This window comes from Kogia breviceps, chromosome 9, assembly GCF_026419965.1.
Source record: "Kogia breviceps isolate mKogBre1 chromosome 9, mKogBre1 haplotype 1, whole genome shotgun sequence".
Lineage (NCBI taxonomy): Eukaryota > Metazoa > Chordata > Mammalia > Artiodactyla > Physeteridae > Kogia > Kogia breviceps.
In genome coordinates this window covers 57,075,192-57,100,042 of record NC_081318.1, presented here as the reverse complement: position 1 = coordinate 57,100,042, position 24,851 = coordinate 57,075,192, and the positions used below count along the sequence as shown (strand labels likewise).

The window sequence follows — 24,851 nt, the reverse complement described above, 5'->3', positions numbered from 1 at the left end:
ACAGTATGGTACTGGCACAAAAACAGAAATAGAGATCAATGGAACAGTATAGAAAGCCCAGAGATAAAACCACACACATATGGTGACCTTATCTTTGATAAAGGAGGGAAGGATATACAGTGGAGAAAAGACAGCCTCTTCAATAAGTGGTGCTGGGAAAACTGGACAGCTACCTGTAAAAGTATGAAATTAGAACACTCCCTAACACCACACACAAAAATAAACTCCAAATGGGTTAAAGACCTAAATGTAAGGCCAAACACTATCAAACTCTTAGAGGAAAACATAGGTAGAACACTCTGTGACATAAATCACAGCAAGATCCTTTTTGACCCACCTCCTAGAGAAATGGAAATAAAAACAAAAATAAACAAATGGGACCTAATGAAATTTAAAAGCTTTTGCACAGCAAAGGATACCATAAACAAGACCAAAAGACAACCCTCAGAATGGGAGAAAATAGTTGCAAACAAAGCAACTGACAAAGGATTAATCTCCAAAATATACAAACAGCTCATGCAGCTCAATATCAAAACAACAAACATCCCAATCCAAAAATGGGCAGAAGAACTAAATAGACATTTCTCCAAAGAAGATATACAGATTGCTAACAAACACATGAAAGAATGCTCAACCTCATTAATCATTAGAGAAATGCAAATCAAAACTACAATGAGATATCATCTCACACCGGTCAGATTGGCCATCATCAAAAACTCTAGAAACAATAAATGCTGGAGAGGGTGTGGAGAAAAGGGAACCCTCTTGCACTGCTGGTGGGAATGTAAATTGATACAGCCGCTATGGAGAACAGTATGGAGGTTCCTTAAAAAACTACAAATAGAACTACCATACGACCCAGCAATCCCACTACTGGGAATATACCCTGAGAAAACTATAATTCAGAAAGACTCATGTACCAAAATGTTCATTGCAGCTCTATTTACAATAGCCAGGACATGGAAGCAACCTAAGTGTCCATCAACAGATGAATGGATAAAGAAGATGTGGCACATATATACAATGGAATATTACTCAGCCATAAAAAGAAATGAAACTGAGTTATTTATAATGAGGTGGATGGACCTGGAGTCTGTCATACAGAGTGAAGTAAGTCAGAAGGAGAAAAACAAATACCGTATGCTAACACATATATATGGACTCTAAGGGAAAAAAATGTCATGAAGAGGTTAGTGGTAGGACGGGAATAAAACACAGACTTACTCGAGCATGGACTTGAGGATATGGGGAGGGGGAGGGGTGGGCTGTGACGAAGTGGGGGAGTGGCAGGGACATATATACACTATCAAATGTAAATTAGATAGCTGGTGGGAAGCTGCTGCATAGCACAGGGAGATCACCTCTGTGCTTTGTGACCGCCTGGGGGGGTGGGATAGGGAGGGTGGGAGAGAGGGTGATGCAAGAGGGAGGAGATGTGGGAGCATGTGTGTATGTATAACTGATTTAGTTTGTTGTAGAGGGAAAACTAACACACTATTGTAAAACAATTATACTCCAATGAAAATAAAAAAATAAAAAAAAATAAAAAAAAAAAAAAATGGGCAGAAGACCTAAATAGACATTTCTCCAAAGAAGATATACAGATTGCCAACAAACACATGAAAGAATGCTCAACATCATTAATCATTAGAGAAATGCAAATCAAAACTACAATGAGATATCATCTCACACCGGCCAGATTGCCCATCATCAAAAACTCTAGAAACAATAAATGCTGGAGAGGGTGTGGAGAAAAGGGAACCCTCTTGCACTGCTGGTGGGAATGTAAATTGATACAGCCACTATACAGAACAGTTTGGAGGTTCCTTAAAAAACTTCAAATAGAACTACCATACGACCCAGCAATCCCACTACTGGGCATATACCCTGAGAAAACCATAATTCAAAAAGAGTCATGTACCAAAATGTTCATTGCAGCTCTATTTACAATAGCCAGGACATGGAAGCAACCTAAGTGTCCATCAACAGATGAATGGATAAAGAAGATGTGGCACATATATACAATGGAATATTATTCAGCCATAAAAGGAAATGAAACTGAGTTTTTGTAATGAGGTGGATAGACCTGGAGTCTGTCATACAGAGTGAAGTAAGCCAGAAGGAGAAAAACAAATACCGTATGCTAACACATAAATATGGAATCTAAGAAAAAAAACAAATGTCATGAAGAGACTAGGGGTAGGACGGGAATAAAACACAGACCTACTAGAGCATGGACTTGAGGATATGGGGAGGGGGAAGGGTAAGCTGTGACGAAGTGAGAGAGTGGCAGGGACATATATACACTACCAAATGTAAATTAGATAGCTAGTGGGAAGCTGCCGCATAGTACAGGGAGATCACCTCTGTGCTTTGTGACCACCTAGAGTGGTGGGATAGGGAGGGTGGGAGAGAAGGTGACGCAAGAGGGAAGAGCTATGGGAACATATGTATATGTAAAACTGATTCACTTTGTTGTAAAGGAAAAATTAACACACTATTGTAAAACAGTTATACTCCAATAAAGATGTTAAAAAAAAATACTCTATGTCCCAGAAGTCCTAGATATGTATCTTTCACAAGTGCATACACAATCCTTGCAGCATTATTTGTAATAGGCAAAATGAAGCAACTCAATTGTCTGTGAACAATTAAATGGGTAAAGTGAGATATATTTATCATGAAATACTATAGCAATGAAAATATACTACCTGAATCTCAAAAACATAATATCGGACGAAAAGAAGTCAGTTTGTATAAATGGAATCATACAGTATGCACTTTTAAAAGTTCAAAACAGGCAAAACTAACGTTAGTGACAGAAGCCAGAACATTGGTTACCTTGGGAAAATAATGACTGGAATGGGGCATGAAGGAATTTTCTGGGGTACTAGAAATGTTCTAGTTCTGTTTCTGTTTCTGGGAGGTAATTACACAATTATGTTCACTTTGTAAAAATATATTGAGTTATACATTTAGGATATTTTTTTCCCCTTTAATTCTCCCTAGGTCAGTTTTTTTTAAAAAGCTGATATTATTTGAATTATAATATCCCAATATTTAAAAAGATCTGTGGTATCTAACAAAATAAATACAATTTTAGAGAAAACATTTTTAACAAAAGAGGTTAAGGCAAAACTAAAATAAAACAGTAAGAACGAGTGGAAGATGTAGTTTAATACACCAAAATTATGCAAGTTTTACAACTGTCATCTGAATATAAATGTGACTCTCAAAGTCCTAGCAGCCAAAACAAATAGGGAAACCCAGAGTACACAATTCAGTGTCCAGAATATCAAAACACACCAGTAACTCAAGAGAAAAAACAAAACAAAGAGAAAAAAAATCACTTTTGTTGGCATTAAGTGAGAGAGAAAACTTTGCCAGTCTTGATAAAGAGGATAGCAATATTTTATCTCCTAAGGAATACCACCCTTGGTGACAGCCTTACAGAATATACAATATGGATTCATGGACTCCTTGTCTTTGCTTCTTATAGAGCCTTTTAATGCAAACTGAGGAGATAACACCAAAGTGGTTTGATAGAGAGAGAGAGATACAAATGCAAAGCAATTTGTCAGAAAAGTAAAACCAATAATAATACAAGTACCCAGTTTCTGATGGTCTCAAAGATAAACATCCAAACATGTAAAGGAATTAGACCATTTTCTACAAATATTATTTATCATAAGCATGCTTTTGATTAAGGTTGAGAATTGAAGATTATATTCTCTAGTAAACACTGAGAATGAACAAATCTTCAGGATTTGACAATCAACAGTGTAGGATTAATACCTTATTTTAAAAATTAGGGTCTCTAACCAGGATTTATGCTTGAAAAATAGCCACAGACATAAATATAGGTTAAGGAAATACTTGTAGGCGGGAGTGAGATTTTCCTTAAAAAAATGATTCTGAGAATTTCTGTCTGAAAAATAATAAATGAATGGAAAAAAAAAAGGAATGAGAGCTAAAGGCTTCAAAATAATACCTCTAAAAGGATAGCCATGATAGCACCTTAGCACTTAGAATTAAATAATTCCTCATTTCACCCAATTAAAAAAAAATCAGTATCAACCCCGAGTTGTTTCTTCTCCCATGTTCTCTCTCTTTTGATTCATATGACTACCACCCATTCAATCCAAGCTGGAAATTCCAAAGTCATCTTTAATTCTTCTCTCTCTTCATATATAACTGGTAATCAGACCCTGATGATTCTACCATTTCAGTATTTCTCATATCCACCTATGCTTCTCCTTTATCAAGTTTGTGTTCTAAATCAAGTATTATCACTTAATAACCTCCTAACGAATCTCTGCAGACAACACACACATCCCACCCTTCAACTCATACATCCATTTATTTGATGAACACCATCGACCTGCATACCAAACATTGTACAACAAACTCCAAAAAGCTTTCAGGGATAGCTCTGAGCAGGGGTCTAACTCCAGACTGGATTTGGTCAACATTCCATTTGATTTGGCAGATGCATCATTTTCAAATAGCTTGTATATGAAAGGCTTTAGGCAAGGCCTGACAGTCCTGCGGACCTGACCATTTCCTGCTGTCATCTGGCAGCTTCACATATATGTTACCTGCCTGGTCCCTAAAGACATCTGAGTTTGCAGTTCCTAAGTAAAGCAGAAATAAAAATCACATTAACCCACTGCTTTAAAATGTTTGATGGCTCCAATTAAACCAAGGATAAAGCCCCAAATTAGCATGGCACATAAGACTTAACAACTGACATGAAAAATTAACTGCCCATTCACTTTTCAGTGCCTATACAGTTGACCCTTGAACAACAGGGATTGGAACTGCACTGGTCGACTTATAAGCAGATATTTTTCAATAGTAAGTACTACAGTACTACATAATCCTCAGTTGGTTGAATCCTCGGAAGCAGAATCACAGATTAATTTATAACTATATAAGTTATACATGGATTTTTGACTGAGCTTAGGGTTAGCGCCCTTCACCCCTACATTGTTCAAGGGTCAACTGTATTTGAGTCATATGGACTATGTGCAACTCCCCAAACAAACCCCAGACTTTCACACCCTCTGTTCTTGCATATAATGTTCACAATAACTATAAAGTACATTCTCCTTTTCTTATTTGGGCCCAAATGTCCATCTATCTTCCAAATATCATCTTTTCTCAGAAGTCTTCCTCTGCTGACTGTTCCCTTAAATTTCACAATGCTCTGCTTACAGCACCCTGAATTATAATAAAGAAATATCTGTGACTATCTGTCAGAGCAGACTGTGGCTTATTCCCCAGTGACGCCCCAGGACTAACTAAACTCACTGCCTGACTCAGAGCAGGTAACAAATATCTGCAAAGTCAAATTTGCAATTTAAACAAAAAATGACAAAATTCTACCATCATTCTTTCAGCCCCCATTTTCTACTTCAATTAAAAAAAAATAACTACAGAGATTTTTTTAAAAAGGAGAATGTTTTAGAAGAAAAAGAGTCAGACTAGACTCTGGGTCTACAGGTGCCTTAGTGAAAGAAAAAGAGATAAGCAGAGTGGAAGCTGGTTCCACTCCTCTATCACACAGGGCTCAGAAGTTCACCTAAGGCTGAAGCTAGAGACACAGATATGGAGAGGCAAGAACATCCAGAATAATAAATATCAGAACTGGTAAACATATTCTCTCAGGGAATATTGTGAGTTTGGAGAAAAAAGGAATATATCTAAACTAATTCATAGGTGAGAGTAATGATTTTTTTCAGCTTCTCAATTGAAAAAAAATGGGTTTTAGAGTTTATTTACAATGTTATTATAAATCTAGATGTTTTTATTGCTTCTATTATTTATGGCTAAATGATGTTAAAGCCTATATATTAAGAGTTACTACAAACATGGTAATGTAAATAGTATGCAGAAAATTTTAAATATAAAATTTATAAATCAAACATTTTGGTCTTATTAAAAATGCTTTCAAAATCTACAACTGTAGTTTGATAACAGTTTGCTACTAATTAAAGATACATATGTAAAAATGTGATTAACAAGTGGACATAGTAAATGTACAGCCTTTAAAGAAACCCTTAGCCATCATTTAGAAACCTGAATTCCAGTTATTTCAGTCAATTAATCAAAGTATGTAAAAATGACCTATTCATAAACATTTGGATAAATAAAAGCTACATTACAGTCAAAAAAATTACCAGTTGTAATATGAAAGACTAAAAGCTATTAAAGGCTATCTGCAAGTGAATGGAATGAATCAAACAATTTTGGGGGGGCATTTGTATAATCACTACAGAAAATATTAAAGGTAACATATCCATAAATAATTAAAAGTTTTCTTTTAAATAACTGATCTGGACACACATTTGCAAAATGCATCTTGGAAAGCTGTATATAAATCAAAATTTTGTACAAATTTGACTTGCTGAAAGATAGTATGAAAGTAATTAGCCTCTTAATGATCTTTCCCTGTTCTGTTATTAAGCCATGTGATTTAAGACAAGTTTCTTAATAACTCTGGGCATCAGTTTCCCATGCAAAAGTGGGCTGGATCTAAAAGCTTGCTTCTAGCTCTCAAGTTTCAAGACTCCATTTTATGCTGAACACCAATTACCCAATTACCACATCTTTATATATGGTTCAGTAGAGTGCTAAAACTTCTGAAATACGCAAAAGTAAAATTTATTTTTCCAAGTTTATACTGTATGTCCATGGCCACTGGAAACTCCAGTCTGTTTAGATCAAAGGTCTATTCCAATGATTTCTGTCTACTCACTGCTGCTGAGTTTATCAACAGACCTCACAGAAAATGTGATTTTCAAACATTTTGAAGCTAAACAAACAACTCTGAGGTACCATGAAATGTCCACATGATCCTTCAACATGAACAAACTGTAAAAGAACTCTGAAGATCACTTTGGATCTACCCAGATCTCTGCCCACACACCGGGATTCAGAAATCCCTGACCTAACCCAGAACACAATCATTCACCATAGAGAAAGCCTAGAGTCCATTACTAAGGACACTGAAAATGTTCACAACATCTCCAAACTTTATGAATTGTAATTCCAGAGCAGATATCAGGCTGAGGAACCAAATCTAGCCAACCGGCTATGTTTCTAAATAAAGTTTTATTGAAACACAGCCATATGCATTTGTTTACATATCATCTAAGGCAGCTTTTGGTCTTCAAGGACAGAGCCAAATAGTTGCAACTGAGACCTTATGGCCTGCAAAGCTTAAAATATGTATTATCTGGCCCTTTAAAGACAAAGGCCCTCTGCCAACCCTGTGATAGAGTTCAGCAGAAGACCTTTTAGTTGGTCAACGGATCAAAGTTAAAACAAGAATATTTATGTGTACTGAATATTTTAACTAAAATTGTATAAATGAACTTCATTCACCCATTTCTGATTTCGAGCCAAGGTCTTGTCTTTTCATTTGACTGGAGTTTTAACTTCTTAGTCTCATATGAGCCAAATGACTAGTAAATTGTCTGTAATTTCAAGTTTCAGTTTCTCAAAAGTGAAGCAGGAGATTAAAAACAAATGCAAAACAATCCAAATGTCAGATCATACTGTTACCTTATATGCCCCAATTTTTTATGAGTTGTTTCATCTACAAAAAATTCAAAAGGAAATTTATTTTTAACAATATGTTCTGTTTTTCCAATGTATTCAACTTACTTTCAAAAATTTTGTTTCATCTCATTAGTTTATTTACTTAAACAACATAAATACAGTAACAAATACAACTGGCAGAAATAGGTTTTAGGAAAAAATACAATTAACTCTAGTAAGAATATAACTCAGATACTGGAGCAGAATAATATAAATTGGCCTACTAGCCATGAGCTTCCACTACACATAATAGCTATCACATTGGTAGACAGTCAAGCATAGTTGTGGTTTAGGAACAACAAGCTCTGCAACCCAACAGATCTAAGTTTAAATCCTGGCTTTGCCACTTATTTTATAGAGCATCGACATCCTCATCTATAAAAGAGAGACAATAACAACACCTCCGAGGAATATTTTGTTAATGCTAAATAAGAAAAAGTAAGGAAAATGACAAGTACAGCACTTGACACATAGTAAAGGCCAAAATTTTTTAAGTATTATTATACCATCATCATTATCACCATCATCATGATTCAATTATTTAAAAGCTGAAAAATAAAGCTTTAGTGAGAAAACCTTATTAAAATATAATTTAGAATTACTGTATAGTCAGTGCTGCCTTAGCTAAGGGTGCCTAGCTTCTACTCCCACTCCTATAAATGTCAGTATTTCCCATTCCTGCTGGGGTATGGGAAGTGAGCCATTCACAGCTTGAACATCTCTGATGGCTTTTGTTTATGCACTCTGTGCTCTTAACTGGCATATTATCCCACAGTCCTGCCTGTTAACTGCCTGTTACTACAAACTCCTAGAGAAATAAATTTCAAGAGCTCTTGGTATAACAAGTAACATAGCATCTCATGCAGTTAAGCATTAAATAATACTTCATTCTTGTCTCATCATCTAGGAGTAAAGAGTGACACAGGACTTTTCTAGACAGGTGAAATTTTATAACTTCAAGTAGAAAAAAAATCCTAAAACTTCTAAAGGAAAGACGCTATTTATGGTGGAATGAGAATGAGAGTAGCATCTGACTTTATCCTATAAAACAGAAGGCTAGAATAGACAGCTGAGCAATGCCTTCCATTTTCTAAGGAAAAAAATAATTTTTCTTTCAATTGTGTATGGACTAAATTAAGGTCATTTCAAAATCTGAACACTTATACCCCATGTATTCCATATAAAAAAAAATAATTTTCAGAGAGGTAACTATAACAACACAGGACAAAGAAATACACAAAAAAGGAATATTCCAAAGAAATGATAGCAGCCGAGTCATACCAAAAAGGTGAAAAATGTTCAACAGAAATAGAAAGACACTAATGGATTTTGATTTTCGTTCAGAGACAAAGGGTTACTTTTCTGTTTTTATGAGTCTAATCAATCGGTTCTGCAGATAATAATATTTAAATAAACATAATATAGTAAATATGATTTCTATTAGGTTAGTTTTTTAGAAGTAACCTGTTAGAAAACGCATAGATTTAATTATAGTTGTGAAAAGAATATAAACATTATAAACTTGACCAAGTAAAAATAAGAGTTTCACTAACAAAACTTGGAAGATGGAGACGCAAATAGAAGGAAAATGTATACCAAACACCTATCTCTTATTGATTTTTATTATGGGGAGTAAAGAGTCAGAGCATCAGCAACTACGATAGTGATAAATCAGGAAAAAGATATTGTCATGTAGTTAAATTACAGTGAAATCTATTAGGAAAAAAATTAATAAGCTGTAAAAGCAGTTTACACTAGGTAGTAGGAAAGGGAATGATGGGTGGGCAGAAAGAAAAACCTTTACCTTTTAAGATTTTTTGTTCAAGTATTATGTTTTGTGTAGATTTCACTTTACATTAATTTTAAATGGCACTGTGTGGGGGAGGAAGCCAGAGGAAAACAAGTTAAGATAAAAGATAAGGAATGCAGGTGGTGATGTCCAAATAGCATGGTATCAATAACTCAGCCCAAGCCAATCAAGCAACAGGGACTTCAGATCTACATAAGGGTGTAGCTAAACAGGCCTGGTGATCCTGCAGAAACACTCACCTGCTCAACATTGCTCTAGGCAATGTTCCTTCGCTCCCCTTGCCTGAGTCTAGAGAAAGAGACCAGGCACTGCTTGCTAAGATGAAATCAAGGGCAACAGGGGAAGAAGAGTCCCTAGTACTGCTTTATTTGTACCTAAGAGCTGTGCTCATTATTCTGTGATTTAAAGTTCTAAAACCTACGATTTTCTTTCAACTGCCAAGATCGTCTTCAGAGAAAAAAATGAAAGGATATTTTAAAGATTATGAGAAATTAAATCCATCTGTGTATGTTAAAATGTAGTACTCAACAAACTAGTTCAGTTGGTACACAAACTTTTCAGAGCATAATCCAGCATGCTCTCAGGTACATTCCAGTAGTTTCTTTCAAATGAAATTTTAAAAAATAAAGAAGTTCTGACTTTTAATAACTGTCTTGAAACCAATTTAGATAAATGTCAAGTGATAAAGAAATTAAATGCTTCATTCAGACGTATTTTAACATAAACACACTCTGATTCTTATTCCCAGTAAGTCCCAACTATATAACTCTGTCAATCAACTCAAGAAATGTCAAATAATGTAAAAATGGACACTGTCAGTTATCAAAGTGAACAAAACTGGTGTTACAGTATCTTTTACTAAAGATGCTGAAACACAGCACATCTCAAGGAAGACACAAGTTATTGAAGAGCTATCAGTTTTCTTTCATTTTTCAATTAACTGGGTATACCAAATTGCTTGGTACTTCATGTATTAAACTACATAGTCATATAACCTGAGACTTACTAGGTAAACAGTCAATGCCTCTTTATGCAGAAGCAAATTTGTGAATTCTTTTTTTTCTACTTTCAGAATCATAAGAGTCAACCCTCAGTTGTTCCATATAATCTACTCCTAAGACCACAGAGTCTCTGCCTTCTACCAAGTACTTTATTTCCAATAAAGGAGCAATGTGGCTAGGAAAGAAAAGAGGAACATATAATCTACTAAAGAAAAATTAAGAAGTGCATGACTAGATACACTGTACATATGAATTTGCCTGCAACATAAAAACAAAAAAACAGAACCACCACACCAGAATTCAGAAATGCTCAGAATCATGGAATGATTCTCTTAAAGGACATTTCTAAAAAAGAATATATTTCTTGATTCTCTAACCATCAACAGGAATAAAAATATATTTAAATGTTAAAGAAAATAAGAGTGTGAATTCAGTTGGAAATGACTATTCCTATGATTACCAGAGGGTCAAATGACTTTTCACCCTGATGTAACTCAGGTCCAAGCAAAGACTGAATCTTGACTTCGGCTAAATTCCACAGATCCAGGTGAATTAAAAGAATATTTAAAGTGTTGGTGAATTATGTCTGAACAGATCCAGTGAAAGAGCTCAAGAACAGGTTCAATACTGATTGTATTCAGAAGACCAGAGGAAAAAGAGCAAAACAAAAATAAATGCATAGAATAAGAAAGGGGCATCTAATTAATAAAGACAAAAATAAAAGGAAATTAGAATAAAATTCCTTTCATTTTTGTGGACTCAATCTGTCCCATATATCAACTAATTCTACTGCTATTTCCTATATCACATTATCTACAAGAAGTGAACAAACTTACGTTCTCCCAACTAGGAGCTAACGGGTGAAATAAGAGGTGAAGGGAGAAGGGGATTGGGTCAGGCAGGATGAATGGTGGCAAGCAAAGGAAACACAGCTCTATGTGGGGGAGAAGAATTGCTGGTGGAGGGCCTATCATCACCACCAAGCATTTCCAACTAACAGCTCTGCTTTCGGAGCCACCCTGATGTTGTCACTAAATCACCAAGTTAAAAACACAACTCTAACAGAATTCCAGGAAGCCTAAGATAAAATCCCACTACAATGAATTCCTTAGGACATTTTAATGTATCTGTGCATGTATTTTTACCTATTTTCAGAATATAAGACAAACTTTTCTTATTACTGCATGCATGACTCATATATGTAAACATAGCATGCTGCTTATGTACCATATTATCTAAAATAAAACAATGATTAATTTAAATCATCATTACAGATCTTTTTGATCAAAACTTTTTACCAGGTCAGATCACTCCTCCACATATCACTATATACATAAAAATGAAAAAGTGCTTAGAAGCCACTTCACGCTAACTTGAAAAAGCCCAAATAAGGATTTCTTTCAGTTTTTTATAGTTTACTCTCGCCAAGTAAGATATTTACTTCAGCAAACCTAAAATAAAAATTTTAATTAATGGAAAAAATGAAGTATCAACATGTCACCTGCACCCTCAATCTCCTGCCAACAAATTTCCACTCATTCTTTCCTATTATAATAGAACGGTGACTTTTTCAAAGTCAATCTCTCCAATAATCCCTACGAAGCTTTATTATTATGTTCTCTATCTTATTTTTAACCTCACTCTTTCGCATTGATTTTCAAACATTCAGGTTGCTCTTCTCAATTCCACATCTCTCCTCCATATAAAATTTCCTCATCCTACACTTACACTTCAACCAAATCTGTCCCTAACAAGGTCAACTCTGATTTCTTTGTTGCTATAAATGCTATAGATATTTTCGTCCTCATTTTGCTTGGCATATCTGCAACAAAGACTTCATCATGATACCCGTAATCTTGTATCTTCAACACCTCATACCTTGGTTTAGCTAACCCCTCCTGCACCTCCTCAGGTCCTCCTTAGTCTTGACCCCCTAAGGAAAATTAGATCCCAATGCTTCCACAGTATGCTCAACTTCCTTCTCTATAAAGCCCCATTCCACTTGGGCCTACTTCAATCCAAATCCATCTTGATAGACTTAAGCACTCTAGAAAACCATGGATTATACTGATTACATTATATGTGGTTCATCACTATACAGCAAATTCCAAAACAAAGTACCTAGCATATAATAAACGCTCAGTAAATACATAACTGCCTGAAGTATTCTGAGCCAATCATAACTAACCTTTTCTCATTCTAACAGATTTATCACCACGAAATGAACTAAATGAGCACTATGCTTCTTCAGGAGCCAGAAGGCCTTGCTAGAAATTTTCAAATATATTCAATATATTAGAGCTAATTCACTATTCACCCAACTTAATAAGTATAAATGACACAATCAAGTTTTAAATAGTGACAGTTAATCACTGTCAAAATGGATAAAATCAAAATATTACTGGTACTACCCAACTATGCACTTCCTAATCAAACAAAAAGTGGTAGCTTCAATATGCATAATCCTAAAGAAAAAAAAAGTATCATCTCTAGGGGGAAAATACCTACTTATTCTATACCCAGCACAGACCTATGATGTGAGAGTATATTAAAAGAAAAAATTTAATCTGAAGCTGTATTAATGTTTTGTTGTATCATAATCCTTTTATTTTTTCAGATACTAGCAATCAACGTCTACAATATCAGTGCACCCTGCTCACTGAGTGCCAGATTCTCCATACAGGGGAGACTAAAGGACTACATTCTAGGATAAGTATGAATTTAATTTGAAACTGGGTTTCCTTGGCAAGCTCACTATTTTCCCTAGATTTTATACTTATTTTTGATGCTTTTAGAGGAATGGCAGAAGTTACACTTGAGGATTAGAGATTCCTCAAGGTATTGTCACAACTAATGCAAAACCTTCATTTTAAGCAGACCAAAATCCATTAATAAAGTTAGAACTAAGAGCAGAGGATGCAGCAGCTATTTTTACATTGTACATTTTATAAATAAACAGAAGATATAATACATTAAATACATAATCACTTAAATATTACAAAGATGACTCCTACATAAAGTGAAATCACTTTAAATTTTCCAAAAGAATTCTTATCATGATGAGCCAACAGTTGAACCATCTGGATCTGAAAAGCAAACTGCAACAGAACTCTCAATATTTATAAGCTGGGCATAGTTAAAGGAGGAAGAATTCCCAAGAGCTGCAATGGAGACATGAACAGATGAATTTATTCTCTACTACTCCATAAAAATGAAATCAATAAGATTGGAAAAAATATGAAAAAAAGAGTTTCAATGAGGTGACAAGAAACAGGATTAGAAAGTATCTTATCTCTCAAACCTTAAGAATTGTTATTTATAATTTTACTGTGCTGCTCATTTACAAATATAGAACATAGCACTTAATATTAATATTCAGTGTTTATTAATATTGTATGTTACACAACTCCTATATAAAAACTGACAAAGTCAGCTTTAAAAATTTTTACATTACCTTACCTTATGCAACTATAATGTTTAAAAGTGCTGGCAGCTTTCTGACATTCCAGGCACAGCTGAATAGCTCCTGGATAGTCTTCCTCCTGAATCAACAACAGAAGTCATTAGGCTAGAAACATTTTTCTTAAAGCTTCTGAAAAAGAAAAATCAGTGTTCATACTCTATCCAAAGTTACAGCACCAGAAAATTTTAATTCCTCTCAAATAAGGAACATAATACCAACAACAGATAAATAGTAAAATATAATAAAGCAACTACCTCCAGGCCTAAAATGTATCCATGAAAAAAATATGCTGTTCCCTTAAAAACACAGTAATAGCCCTCTGAGACCATGACATGTAGATAAAGCCTATACAGAAGTACAGGCTGCTTCAGAGGGAAGGAGTTCTTTAACTGTTAACATTCTTCGTTCAGTAATGTTTATATAAAACGTTCCAAAACAGTATGCATTCTACTTGTAATCAACATTCAACAGTTCTACTATCATAAATCCATAAATATTCTTAAACAAATAAATTTGGAAAAAAGTGAAATATTCATTAATGGCCCCAAATATTCCTAAACAGTAATTTAATGCCAAATGAATTTTCCATATGGATTTCTCAAACCCTAGTTTTAGTGGGAATAGTTTAGAAGTAATACAGTGATTAAACAGAAAATCATTTAAAAAAAAGTTCCTTAAGCTCATATCTAAATTCAACAAAGGCAATTCAAACCACAGGGGATGCTGAGATGATGACAAAGTACCTACCCAAAGGTGCTCAAGTATTATGGGGAAACACATAATACATTAGGCTTTGGTGAATCTTATAACAAAAGTATACAGACAATGCTAAGAAAGCATCAAACAGAAAACAGATTATTGATTTTCACAGAAAATCAATTAATATATGAGACACCAAACATAACTAATCTATGACATACTCATCAAATCACTACTTTATGTTAGACACAAAAGATAATTTCATTGCTATTTGGGCACAGATATAATCAAAAGATACTGAAGTTAACACTCCCACATTGCTACAAGCTGAACATTTCCCCCAATAATTTTTTTTAAATGAAGTATATCATGTCAATAGAAAAAGATGCGCTAGAGCAACTTCCTTTACATGTCTAAAAGTGATCTTCATACCATATACCAATTTGAGAAAAATGCACATCTGAATTTTTTTCACAATAATTCTCTACTTAATATTATTAGGATCACCAAATTTCCAAGCCTTGTAAACTTACCTCCAGCATTTCACTTAAGCGGACATCTGTTCTTTGCTGAAAAAAACATAAATCAAAAGGTAAAATCTGTTTCAACCATAAAATTAAGCTTTAATTTTTAAAAAGAAGCCTGTATATACCAATGTTTTTATAGTTCTCAGAGATTTCAGAAGTCCAATCAGCAACTGACGTTTCCTTTGATTTGCAAGAAGACCTAAACTAGCTTGAGTAAAACCTTCCTTTGCAATATTCAAGTGTCTGTAAAAGTGAAAAATAAATAGTTAAGTTTTTCTAGTACAATAAGAACACTCTCCACACAGAACAATTAGGCAATTAATGAGATAGTATCCTGAATTGCTCTTAAATTGGGGGACTGTGAGCACTATTTGACAAATGTATTCAACGGCTCAAACTAAACCAGCGTTACTTGAAGCATGGTGGGTGGTCTGATACCAATCTTCAAACTGTTACTGGTCTACCACAAGAAAAGTACAGAAAATGAGAATAAGCATTTAAAAACATGTAGAACAAAAGTTGACAAAACAATTTTATGCTCAATGAATCTAATAATAAAAATTTTTTTAACACACAGAGCAAAAGTTAACACAATAATTTTATGCTTGATGAATCTAATAATAGAAAAAATGAGACTATGTTGTATGTGTTTGCTTGGGTTTTTTAAAATTCATTTTCCTAGTAATTGCATTTTACAGAAACAATAGTCTGTAACAAGTTGGAAATTTAAAAGGAAAAAAAAAAAGACTGGCCCTTCACCAAAGACAGTTTGAGAAGCACTGATTTAAGCAACACAAAAACAGAAATATTTTTAATCCATAACTAGATTTAAAGACATTTCTCACAGACCTTCTTAGTGCAGTTTTTAGACCATTCAGTTAATGAATGGCATTCTATAAACTGCAATCATCATAAAAAAGAACAATTTTCGATGACAGTTTCAGAGTTTCTCTTAAATGTTACTCAGCTTGAACAAAGTATCATCAAATGCAATACCTCCTCCCATTTGTGCAGATAACAGCAGCTAACTGAAGACCTGTCTGTAATGAGGTAACTCTTTCAAGTTCCTATGGAAAGATTAGGTGTAGGTTACTGTTTGAGGCATTTTATTTTTCTTTCTTATTGGTATGGTTCTCTAGCAAAAACTTTAGTGGGCTTCAAAGAAAAGCCTGCTTGGAAAACAAAGTAGCAACAAAAATACCTGAACTTGAACACTGTTGGTATATTTTTCCACAAAATTATTTTAAATAACCACTTTCAATTGATTTGCACAATGGCATGTGACAAAATATTTAGGCAGCATTGCTTGTAAGGAAATCTAGACTCAACCTCTTTAGACGGGTGTAAATAAATACTAATAATATATCCATTTAAATGTTTCTATCCAACAGAACTTCACGAGGTAATCAAGGATATGACAAATATGATTTGTTTGCTAAGATGCTTTGACAATGAATGTCTTCATTTGAACACTGTTAGATATTTCACTGGATTTTGAAGTCTCTTATTTTCTGATGAAAGGGCAGATTCAGCTAGACAGTACCAATTTTATCATATTTTAAAGGCAGACTGATTATTGATGATCTATGATTAAAAAGTGCATTGAATCAATTTTCATTGGCTCTTCAAGTTAGAAAAACCAAATAGATTACTTTAGAAACAAATACAAAAACTCTTCCACTTCTTGCAGTTTAGTAAATTCCCCAAATGAGAGAAAAAAACATACACATACACAACCCAAATAGAGTTAATATGCTGCTATAAACTATAGACAAAAGAATAAATTAAAATATTTCAAGTTCCAACTATAAGTCACTCAAACATTTTTAATATTTTACTATTAAAAATAACAAATGTTATCCTACCTTTACATAAGCAGGCTGTTTTTCAAGGATTAAATCTGCTACTTTTTTAGAGACCTATAAGAACATGCAATCAAACAAAGGAAATAAAAGAAAAAGCCTCATGCTTCCTATTACATTTTACATTTAAAATTTTAGCAAGAATATTCCATAGGTCTTCCTAATAACTTCTACAGCAAATATTGGCATGCTATGGACACATATATTTCTTTGGCTATGAAATTAGTACAAGAGGTATAGCATGTAGCACAGTACTTGGTCCTTAATAGAAACTCAATAAGTGGTCATTGTTACTGTTAATAATATGAGTATCTGCTTTAACTAACATGCACAAAAGTATAACCATCTTTAAGGGTACAGGATTTGCTTTAAAAAAGATAGACTTGTTAAGGTAAATAAATGTTTAATCTACTGAATTTATGGAAATACTATCTGGGAAACAGAACACCCTTTAAATCCTTTGTACCGCGTAAGAAGACAAACAGCAGTTTGGTCCACTACTTCTGAAAAACTGGAAACATGTTTTCTGGAGCGCTATGAAGATACCTAAGGTTTCTTGGTCAGTTCCATGAAAAACGGTAAAGTATGCGAGTTAGAATTATAATGATTTTGAACATAAGGCTCTTATTTCACAATTTCAGGGGCCCCTGTAGGACTACACTACAGAGGTACCACGTCCAGCATGAAGCATGGCACACCAATGGTATTCAGTGAATATCTGCTCAAGAAACACAACTGTATCCCCTTCCCCAATCCAACTAAGAACAAAACACTACACATACATTCAAAGTTTGCATTAATTCTTTCATGTTTTCTTAATCTGCTCTGAATTTGTATAGATTTGTATAGATATGAATGTGTATAGATTCTGTATAGTACACAGACAGAAACCCACCTAATTTTACCAAATTGGGGTTTTTTTATCACTTTATTTATTTGGGTCATTGCCTTTTTTTTTTTTTTTTGAGTTATGGGTTTTTCATTTTTTTGTTTTAAATAGACCATGTAGTTATTGTTAGTCTACACTGTGCTAGGCAGTGTACTGACTGCTTTTCCTACATTATCTCAATTAGTACTTATGACAATCTACTGAAATGGGTTACATGTTTCATTTTCCAGATGAGTAATCTTAAACACAGCAGTAATTCACCCACAGTTAGTAAGCTGCAAGGTCAGGATTCAAGGCCAGGTTGATTAAATTCCAAAGGCCACTGTGCTACATGGCCCTTGTGGTGGGGTTCATCCCCAAAAGAATACTACCACATAAAGTACAGAGATGGAGGAGTACATATTTAAATATGCTGAAACCAGGAGAAGGCAAAAGGTGCCACCATCCACTGAACTCTAATTCTCCAAAAACAACATATTTTTACCACACAACCCTCTAGTGCTCAAGGCCCTTCCCCACACCAATGCTGCTACCCCCAGGGAGATCCAAGCACCCACTGAGACCTTTGGGTGTAACACTAAAGAAGGAGAAGTATATCCTCCTTTATTTTGTCAGATGTATTATTAAAGATCATACCTTAAAATAAAATGGCTAAATTTATTACTATTGCTCTTTCAGTATTAAAAAATTAACAAGACCACTTACTATCACTATTTAATCTTCTACAGTACAGTCTGAGTTTTATAAAAGGAATTCAGCCTAACACAAGGAAAATACAAAATCACAGAATTTACAGCATCAGAGAAAATGCAGGCCCAACCCAAGCCATTACTTCACAGATGAAACAAGAGATTTAGCAAGGTTAAGTGACCTGCCCAACATCACACAATTAATAGTGACAGCAATTCAGACTTTCTGAATCTTAACCCTGTAATCTCTTCGGACCTATTTCAACTAGAAGTGGGAGCCTTTATTCTGAGATAAGAAAGTTCCATCATAAAACTATGGGTAGGAAAGTTATGCATGCATGACAAGGAGTAATCTAAAAAGGTACCTAGTAATCTAAAAAAAAGTTCAAAATTCTTTGATCACGTTTAGGATTCCAGAGAAAGAACTCCAAGTTCTAGAAGCACATCTATCAAGGTAATGTGAGGGAAACTGAATAGACAATAAATTTGAATATGTATAAATGTATCATTTGAGTCATGTTAAATAATAAGATTTGTTTAAAATGTTAGTATATTAGTTAAACAATAAAACCTGCAAACGTTACACCTCTTTGTTGTGTTTCATTTACAGTTTTGTCAGAAATGTGTTTTTTACTTACTGCAGCTTGCTGTTGTTTTAATTTGTCTCTGTACTCCTCTAATTCTTGCAAATTGAGAACAGGAGGGAGCTTCTAAAAAAATCCATAAATAAAGAGTAAAAAATCAATTGTTTAATTTGGTTTCATTTACCTGCACACCTGACTTAGGAACTACAACCTGCACATACAAAACGGTGTCACATCCCACTCCTCCCATCCTCCCCACCTCCCCACTAGACTCCAGACACAAAAGCCTATATCTCTGTTACCCAAACCCTTGGTACTCAAGTTCCATCCCTCACCCACCCCTGCTATCTCCACTGCTGCCACCTCCAACATCCTGGAATCCCCACTACCACTGGGACTCTGGCCCCTGAGCTGGGAAACACTCCTTCCACAACCTGCAACAGGAGAATGTGAGAAAGTCCTAACCCTAATCCCCCACTCTACCAGCCACCATATATCCCTACTAGTCCAGGACAGAACTCAAAACATATTTCCCCTCTGAAATACTATGAATGGTAACTAAGCACTACAGTGTGATAGTGACAGTTGAAGTACATTCTGGATTATACATACTCTGGAGGATAGTAGGGGAACTAACAAAAATGCATACCACTGTGTAGACGGGAAACTCCCAAGTTAGACTTCAAGTCTGTCAACTGATGATGAAATTTCAGAATATGTTGGGTACTCTGTATGTACTGCATATGAAGTACATATGCATCCTGCAATTGGTTTCACCTAAAACCCAAATTTTACTATTCTGACTTTTTTTGAAGTTCTTATAAATGTAAAATGCCAATGTTATAAACAATTATGATATCGAGCTGCATGAGTTGCTTGTAAATTTTGGAGATTAATCCTTTGTCAGTTGCTTCATTTGCAAATATTTTCTCCAATTCTGAGGACTGTCTTTTCGTCTTGTTTATGGTTTCCTTCGTTGTGCAAAAGCTTTTAAGTTTCATTAGGTCCCATTCGTTTATTTTTGCTTTTATTTCCATTTCTCTAGGAGGTGGGTCAAAAAGGATCTTGCTGTGATTTATGTCATAGAGTGTACTGCCTATGTTTTCCTCTAAGAGTTTTATAGTGTCTGGGCTTACATTTAGGTCTTTAATCCATTTAGAGTTTATTTTTGTGTATGGTGTTAGGGAGTGTTCTAATTTCATTCTTTTACATGTAGCTGTCCAGTTTTCCCAGCACCATTTATTGAAGAGGCTGTCTTTTCTCCATTGTATATTCTTGCCTCCTTTATCAAAGATAAGGTGAACGTATGTGCGTGGGTTTACCTCTGGGCTTTCTATCCTGTTCCATTTATCTGTATTTCTGTTTTTGTCCCAGTCCCATACTGTCTTGATTACTGTACCTTTGTAGTATAGTCTGAAGTCATACGACCCAGCAATCCCACTATGGGGCATATACCCTGAGAAAACCATAATTCAAAAAGTGACATGTTGGGCTTCCCTGGTGGCGCAGTGGTTGAGAATCTGCCTGCTAATGCAGGGAACATGGGTTCGAGCCCTGGTCTGGGAGGATCCCACATGTCGCAGAGCAACTAGGCCCGCGGAGCCACAACTACTGAGCCTGCGCATCTGGAGCCTGTGCTCCGCAACATGAGAGGCCACGATAGTGAGAGGCCCATGCACTGCAATGAAGAGTGGCCCCCACTTGCCACAACTAGAGAAAGCCCTCACACAGAAACGAAGACCCAACACAGCAAAAATAAATAAATAAATTTTAAAAGTGACATGTACCACAATGTTCACTGCAGCACTATTTACAACAGCCAGGACATGGAAGCAACCTAAGTGTCCATCAACAGATGAATGCATAAAGAAGATGCGGTACATATATATAATGCAATATTACTCAGCCATAAAAAGAGACGAAATTGAGTTATTTGTAGAGAGGTGGATGGACCTAGAGTCTGTCATACAGTGAAGTCAGAAAGAGAAAAACAAATACTGTATACTAACACATATATATGGAATCTAAAAAAAAAAAAAAAAAAAAGGTTCTGAAGAACCTAAGGGCAGGACAGGAATAAAGACACATAGAGAATAGACTTGAGGACACAGGGAGGGGGAAGGGTAAGCTGGGACGTAGTGAGAGAGTGGCACTGACATATATACACCACTACACATAAAATAGATAGCTAGTGGGAAGCAGCCACATAGCACAGGGAGATCAGCTTGGTGCTTTGTGACCACCTAGAGGGGTGGGATAGGGAGGGTGGGAGGGAGAAGCAAGAGGGAGGGGATATGGGGATATATGTATATGTATAGATGATTCACTTTGTTATACGGCAGAAACTAACACAACATTGTAAAGCAATTACACTCCAAAAAAGATGTTAAAAAATAAATTTTAAAAAAATTAAGGCATGGGGTATTTATTATGACTAAACAATTATGTAAATATACTTTCATGATTAAAAGTCTCAGAGCTTTCCCAAACATATTTAGCCAACATAAAATACGATAGAGACAGCATACTAACATATTGTGTGATAACAGTTAAAAACCAAAAATACAAAAATATTCCTGGACCAATATTCTATAGCTGCACTTAATTTTACATTTTTAAAAATACTCTCATCTTTAAACAATGCTGATAGTTCATTTAGTCACAACATGGTCATCATAGACCAGTCCTGGTATCAAAAAACTACAATGTCCCTAAAAGGCATTCATATCTCACTCACAAATTCAGTCACTGAACAAAATTGGCTTCAGATAAGTTAATGAATTTTTTTTTTACCTCCAGCTCATATTTAACAATATCAAATGAGTCCGTAGAAAAATACACTTGTTCGATACTATTAATTAGTTCTTGTTCAGCTTGAGGATCACTAGGTTGTTCTCGAAGTTCTCGGAATTCCTCCTTTAAAGGAAATGAAACCACAATTATAGTACTTGTAACTGTTATAATTCTATCTGCATGGAAATAAATAATCATCTGTCTTAACACTGACAATATTCCCTGGAAACATTCTGACCAAGGAGACAAACTAATAGAAAACAGGAAAGTTCATGGAAAATTAGTAAACAGCCAAACACTAAAAACTACCCGTCTACTGAAGGGAAAAACGAGCCAGTCTGAAGATCTAGATTTTATTTTCGATTCCTTGCATGCCAACTAGTAGCTGATAGAATTTAGATGTTTAACAAAAGGAAAAAACAAAGAGACTACCTAATATCTATCATATATACATATCACATATATATACGTTTTCATCATCTAACAATGTTCTAAATCTCTCTCACCGCAGATAACCAGCATACATCTCAATGACTTTCAGGTCACAATTAGTATTGGAACACTGAACAGCAGAAATCCTTCCTTCTGCTGAAAATCTCACTGCTTGGCTAAGAAATACTGGTACCAGAAACGGTTCAAAAATTAGTTCTATAATTTTATGTCTAGAAAAGGTTCACAAGTTTAGCTCTGTAATTCCATGAGGCTTCCCTCAAGGTGTACTGATTCTACAATTAATGAACTGATTATGAACCTAAAGCTCTGAGTTTGATAAAATGCTTGCTTTCTAATGATAGAGTATGGGGCTTCTATGGATTTATACAACAAAAAAAGAGCTTAACAGACAAATCCCTCCCCCTAACGTCAGCATCCTCATCCTATGCAAGTTCACTGCATAATTGGATAAACCTTCAGTTAACTGGAAAATTTCAATAACTCAGATACCCACTCTCTGACACACTCATTAATCAAGACATTATAGACATATAATTTAATCATTCAGTTTTTTATTAAATTTTATTTTTATTAAAATTAATCTCAAATACATTTGAGTACACAAAAAGAAACTAGTATTGGGACTTCCCTGGTGGCATAGTGGTTAAGAATCCGCCTGCTAATGCAGGGGACACGGGTTCGAGCCCTGCTCCGGGAAGATCCCACATGCCGTGGAGCAAATAAGTCCGTGTGCCACAACTACTGAGCCTGCGCTCTAGAGCCCACGAGCCACAACTACTGAAGACCGCGTGCCCTAGCGCCTGTGCTCTGCAACAAGAGAAGCCACCGCAATGAGAAGCCCGCACACCTCAATGAAGAGTAACCCCCGCTCACCACAACTAGAGAAAGCCTGTGCGCAGCAATGAAGACTCAACACAGCCCAAAAAAAATAAGTAAATTTTTTAAAAAGGAAACTAGTATTTAGAATCATTTTACAGTCAAAATAATACTTAACAAAAATTCTTAATGAATCATCACTAATTAAATACACAAAAATTATACGGTTAATTTGAGGACAATATTTTCCAATCTAGAGTATCTCTAGAGTATCTAGAGATACTCTAGATTATTTTATTGCAGGGCTAGTTTTCATTTATAAAAAAGAACCTATCTTATATATCTCTTAGATTTTAATTTATATTTTAAATTGATAAAATTATTAAAATTTCCTCTTAGTATATTCAAGCTAAAAGAAAATATTAGAACAATAAATCTGAAACTTAAGAGAATACTTAACTGTTTACATTTAAAATTCCAATAAATTGAAAAGAGAAGGCAAAGTCATATAAACACTAAACCTACAGAATTAAAAGTGTATGAAAAAGAAAATGCCTCTTCAGTACCAAAACTCAACTTATAAAAATACACTAACCAAGAAAAAAAAAAAAGGTTAAAGACAGCCATCACTGATTTAGCATGCAATTAGATACTATGAGTGTACTAAGAAATCCAGCATCCTAACAGTGGAGCTGTATTTCGGTGGGGATTTATCTACAACCCACTAATCTGTGTAGCACCTGGGACAATGGCACTGAAGAGGTTTAACAGACATGGGTTAAACCCACACCATTTGTGGAAGGGTTCCCAACTAGTTCGCCTATCCACAGGCAACCTCCCTGCATCCAGTGGAAATCTGAATCGACAGTGAGACATGAAATAGAAAAAGAGATGAGAAATTACTGGCAATCCCCCTCCCTAAAGGGTCATAGGCATTTGAAATACCAGCTTCAGATGCTGCAAGCTGAGGGAAGGAATAAAGCCCAAGTGAGGATATAGCAATGTTGCCTCCCTAGTAATTGCATAGCACCACTAGCAAATAAATGTACTTGGTACTATTCACAAAAAAATTAAAGATTACAAAAATTGCTAAGAATGAAAACCATCAGATATGAAACAAGCCAGGAATTCAAACAGACTGCAATGAATGAGCACTTTCATCTCAAATGTGTAAATGCCAATGGCATGTAACTACATGCTGTTCTCCCTATACAACCTAATTGATTGTTCTAAAGGTAAAGACACTTAGGTTTTAGCTGCAACTCTGTTATTAACCTTGGACAACTTACTTAGTCTCTTCATGCCTAGTTTTTTTTCACCTGTAAAGGACATACATACGTACACACACACTCAAAACGACAGTGAAACAAATATCCAAAGTTATTAAAAATGTCAAAGGGAAAGCATGATTTCATTTATAAATATTTCACAAGTGCACATTTCACAAGTATGATGAATCTGTAAAAAAGAGTACAATCTGTATATGCATATAAAAAGGTCAAACGCCATTCCTTCCTAGAGAACTAAGCAATTATATCACAGAGAGCAGACAAACTCATATAATTTCAAAGAAGTGACATGTAACACTTGACACTCTAAGTAACCTGGACTAAGGAGAGAGAGAAAAACCAAGAAAGGCAGAAAAAGAAACATAGCACAC

General features: G+C 35.0%; 1 protein-coding gene across 4 annotated transcripts in view; it reads right to left on the bottom strand.

Annotated features, from left to right (window-relative positions):
* VPS50 (VPS50 subunit of EARP/GARPII complex) overlaps positions 1 to 24,851 on the bottom strand; it is a 142,583-nt gene that overhangs the window by 98,185 nt on the left and 19,547 nt on the right. For 2 of the 4 annotated variants that reach the window (XM_059073917.2, XM_067042500.1), the window contains exons 3-9: positions 21,923 to 22,045; positions 19,184 to 19,255; positions 16,971 to 17,024; positions 16,102 to 16,172; positions 15,231 to 15,348; positions 15,112 to 15,147; positions 13,876 to 13,958 (exon numbers count right to left, since the gene is read on the bottom strand). In XM_059073917.2, the coding sequence (XP_058929900.1) occupies positions 13,876 to 13,958; positions 15,112 to 15,147; positions 15,231 to 15,348; positions 16,102 to 16,172; positions 16,971 to 17,024; positions 19,184 to 19,255; positions 21,923 to 22,045 (557 nt within the window). The remainder of the gene's footprint in view (positions 1 to 13,875; positions 13,959 to 15,111; positions 15,148 to 15,230; positions 15,349 to 16,101; positions 16,173 to 16,970; positions 17,025 to 19,183; positions 19,256 to 21,922; positions 22,046 to 24,851) is intronic. The other 2 variants (XM_059073918.2, XM_067042501.1) reach the window with 1 other exon arrangement.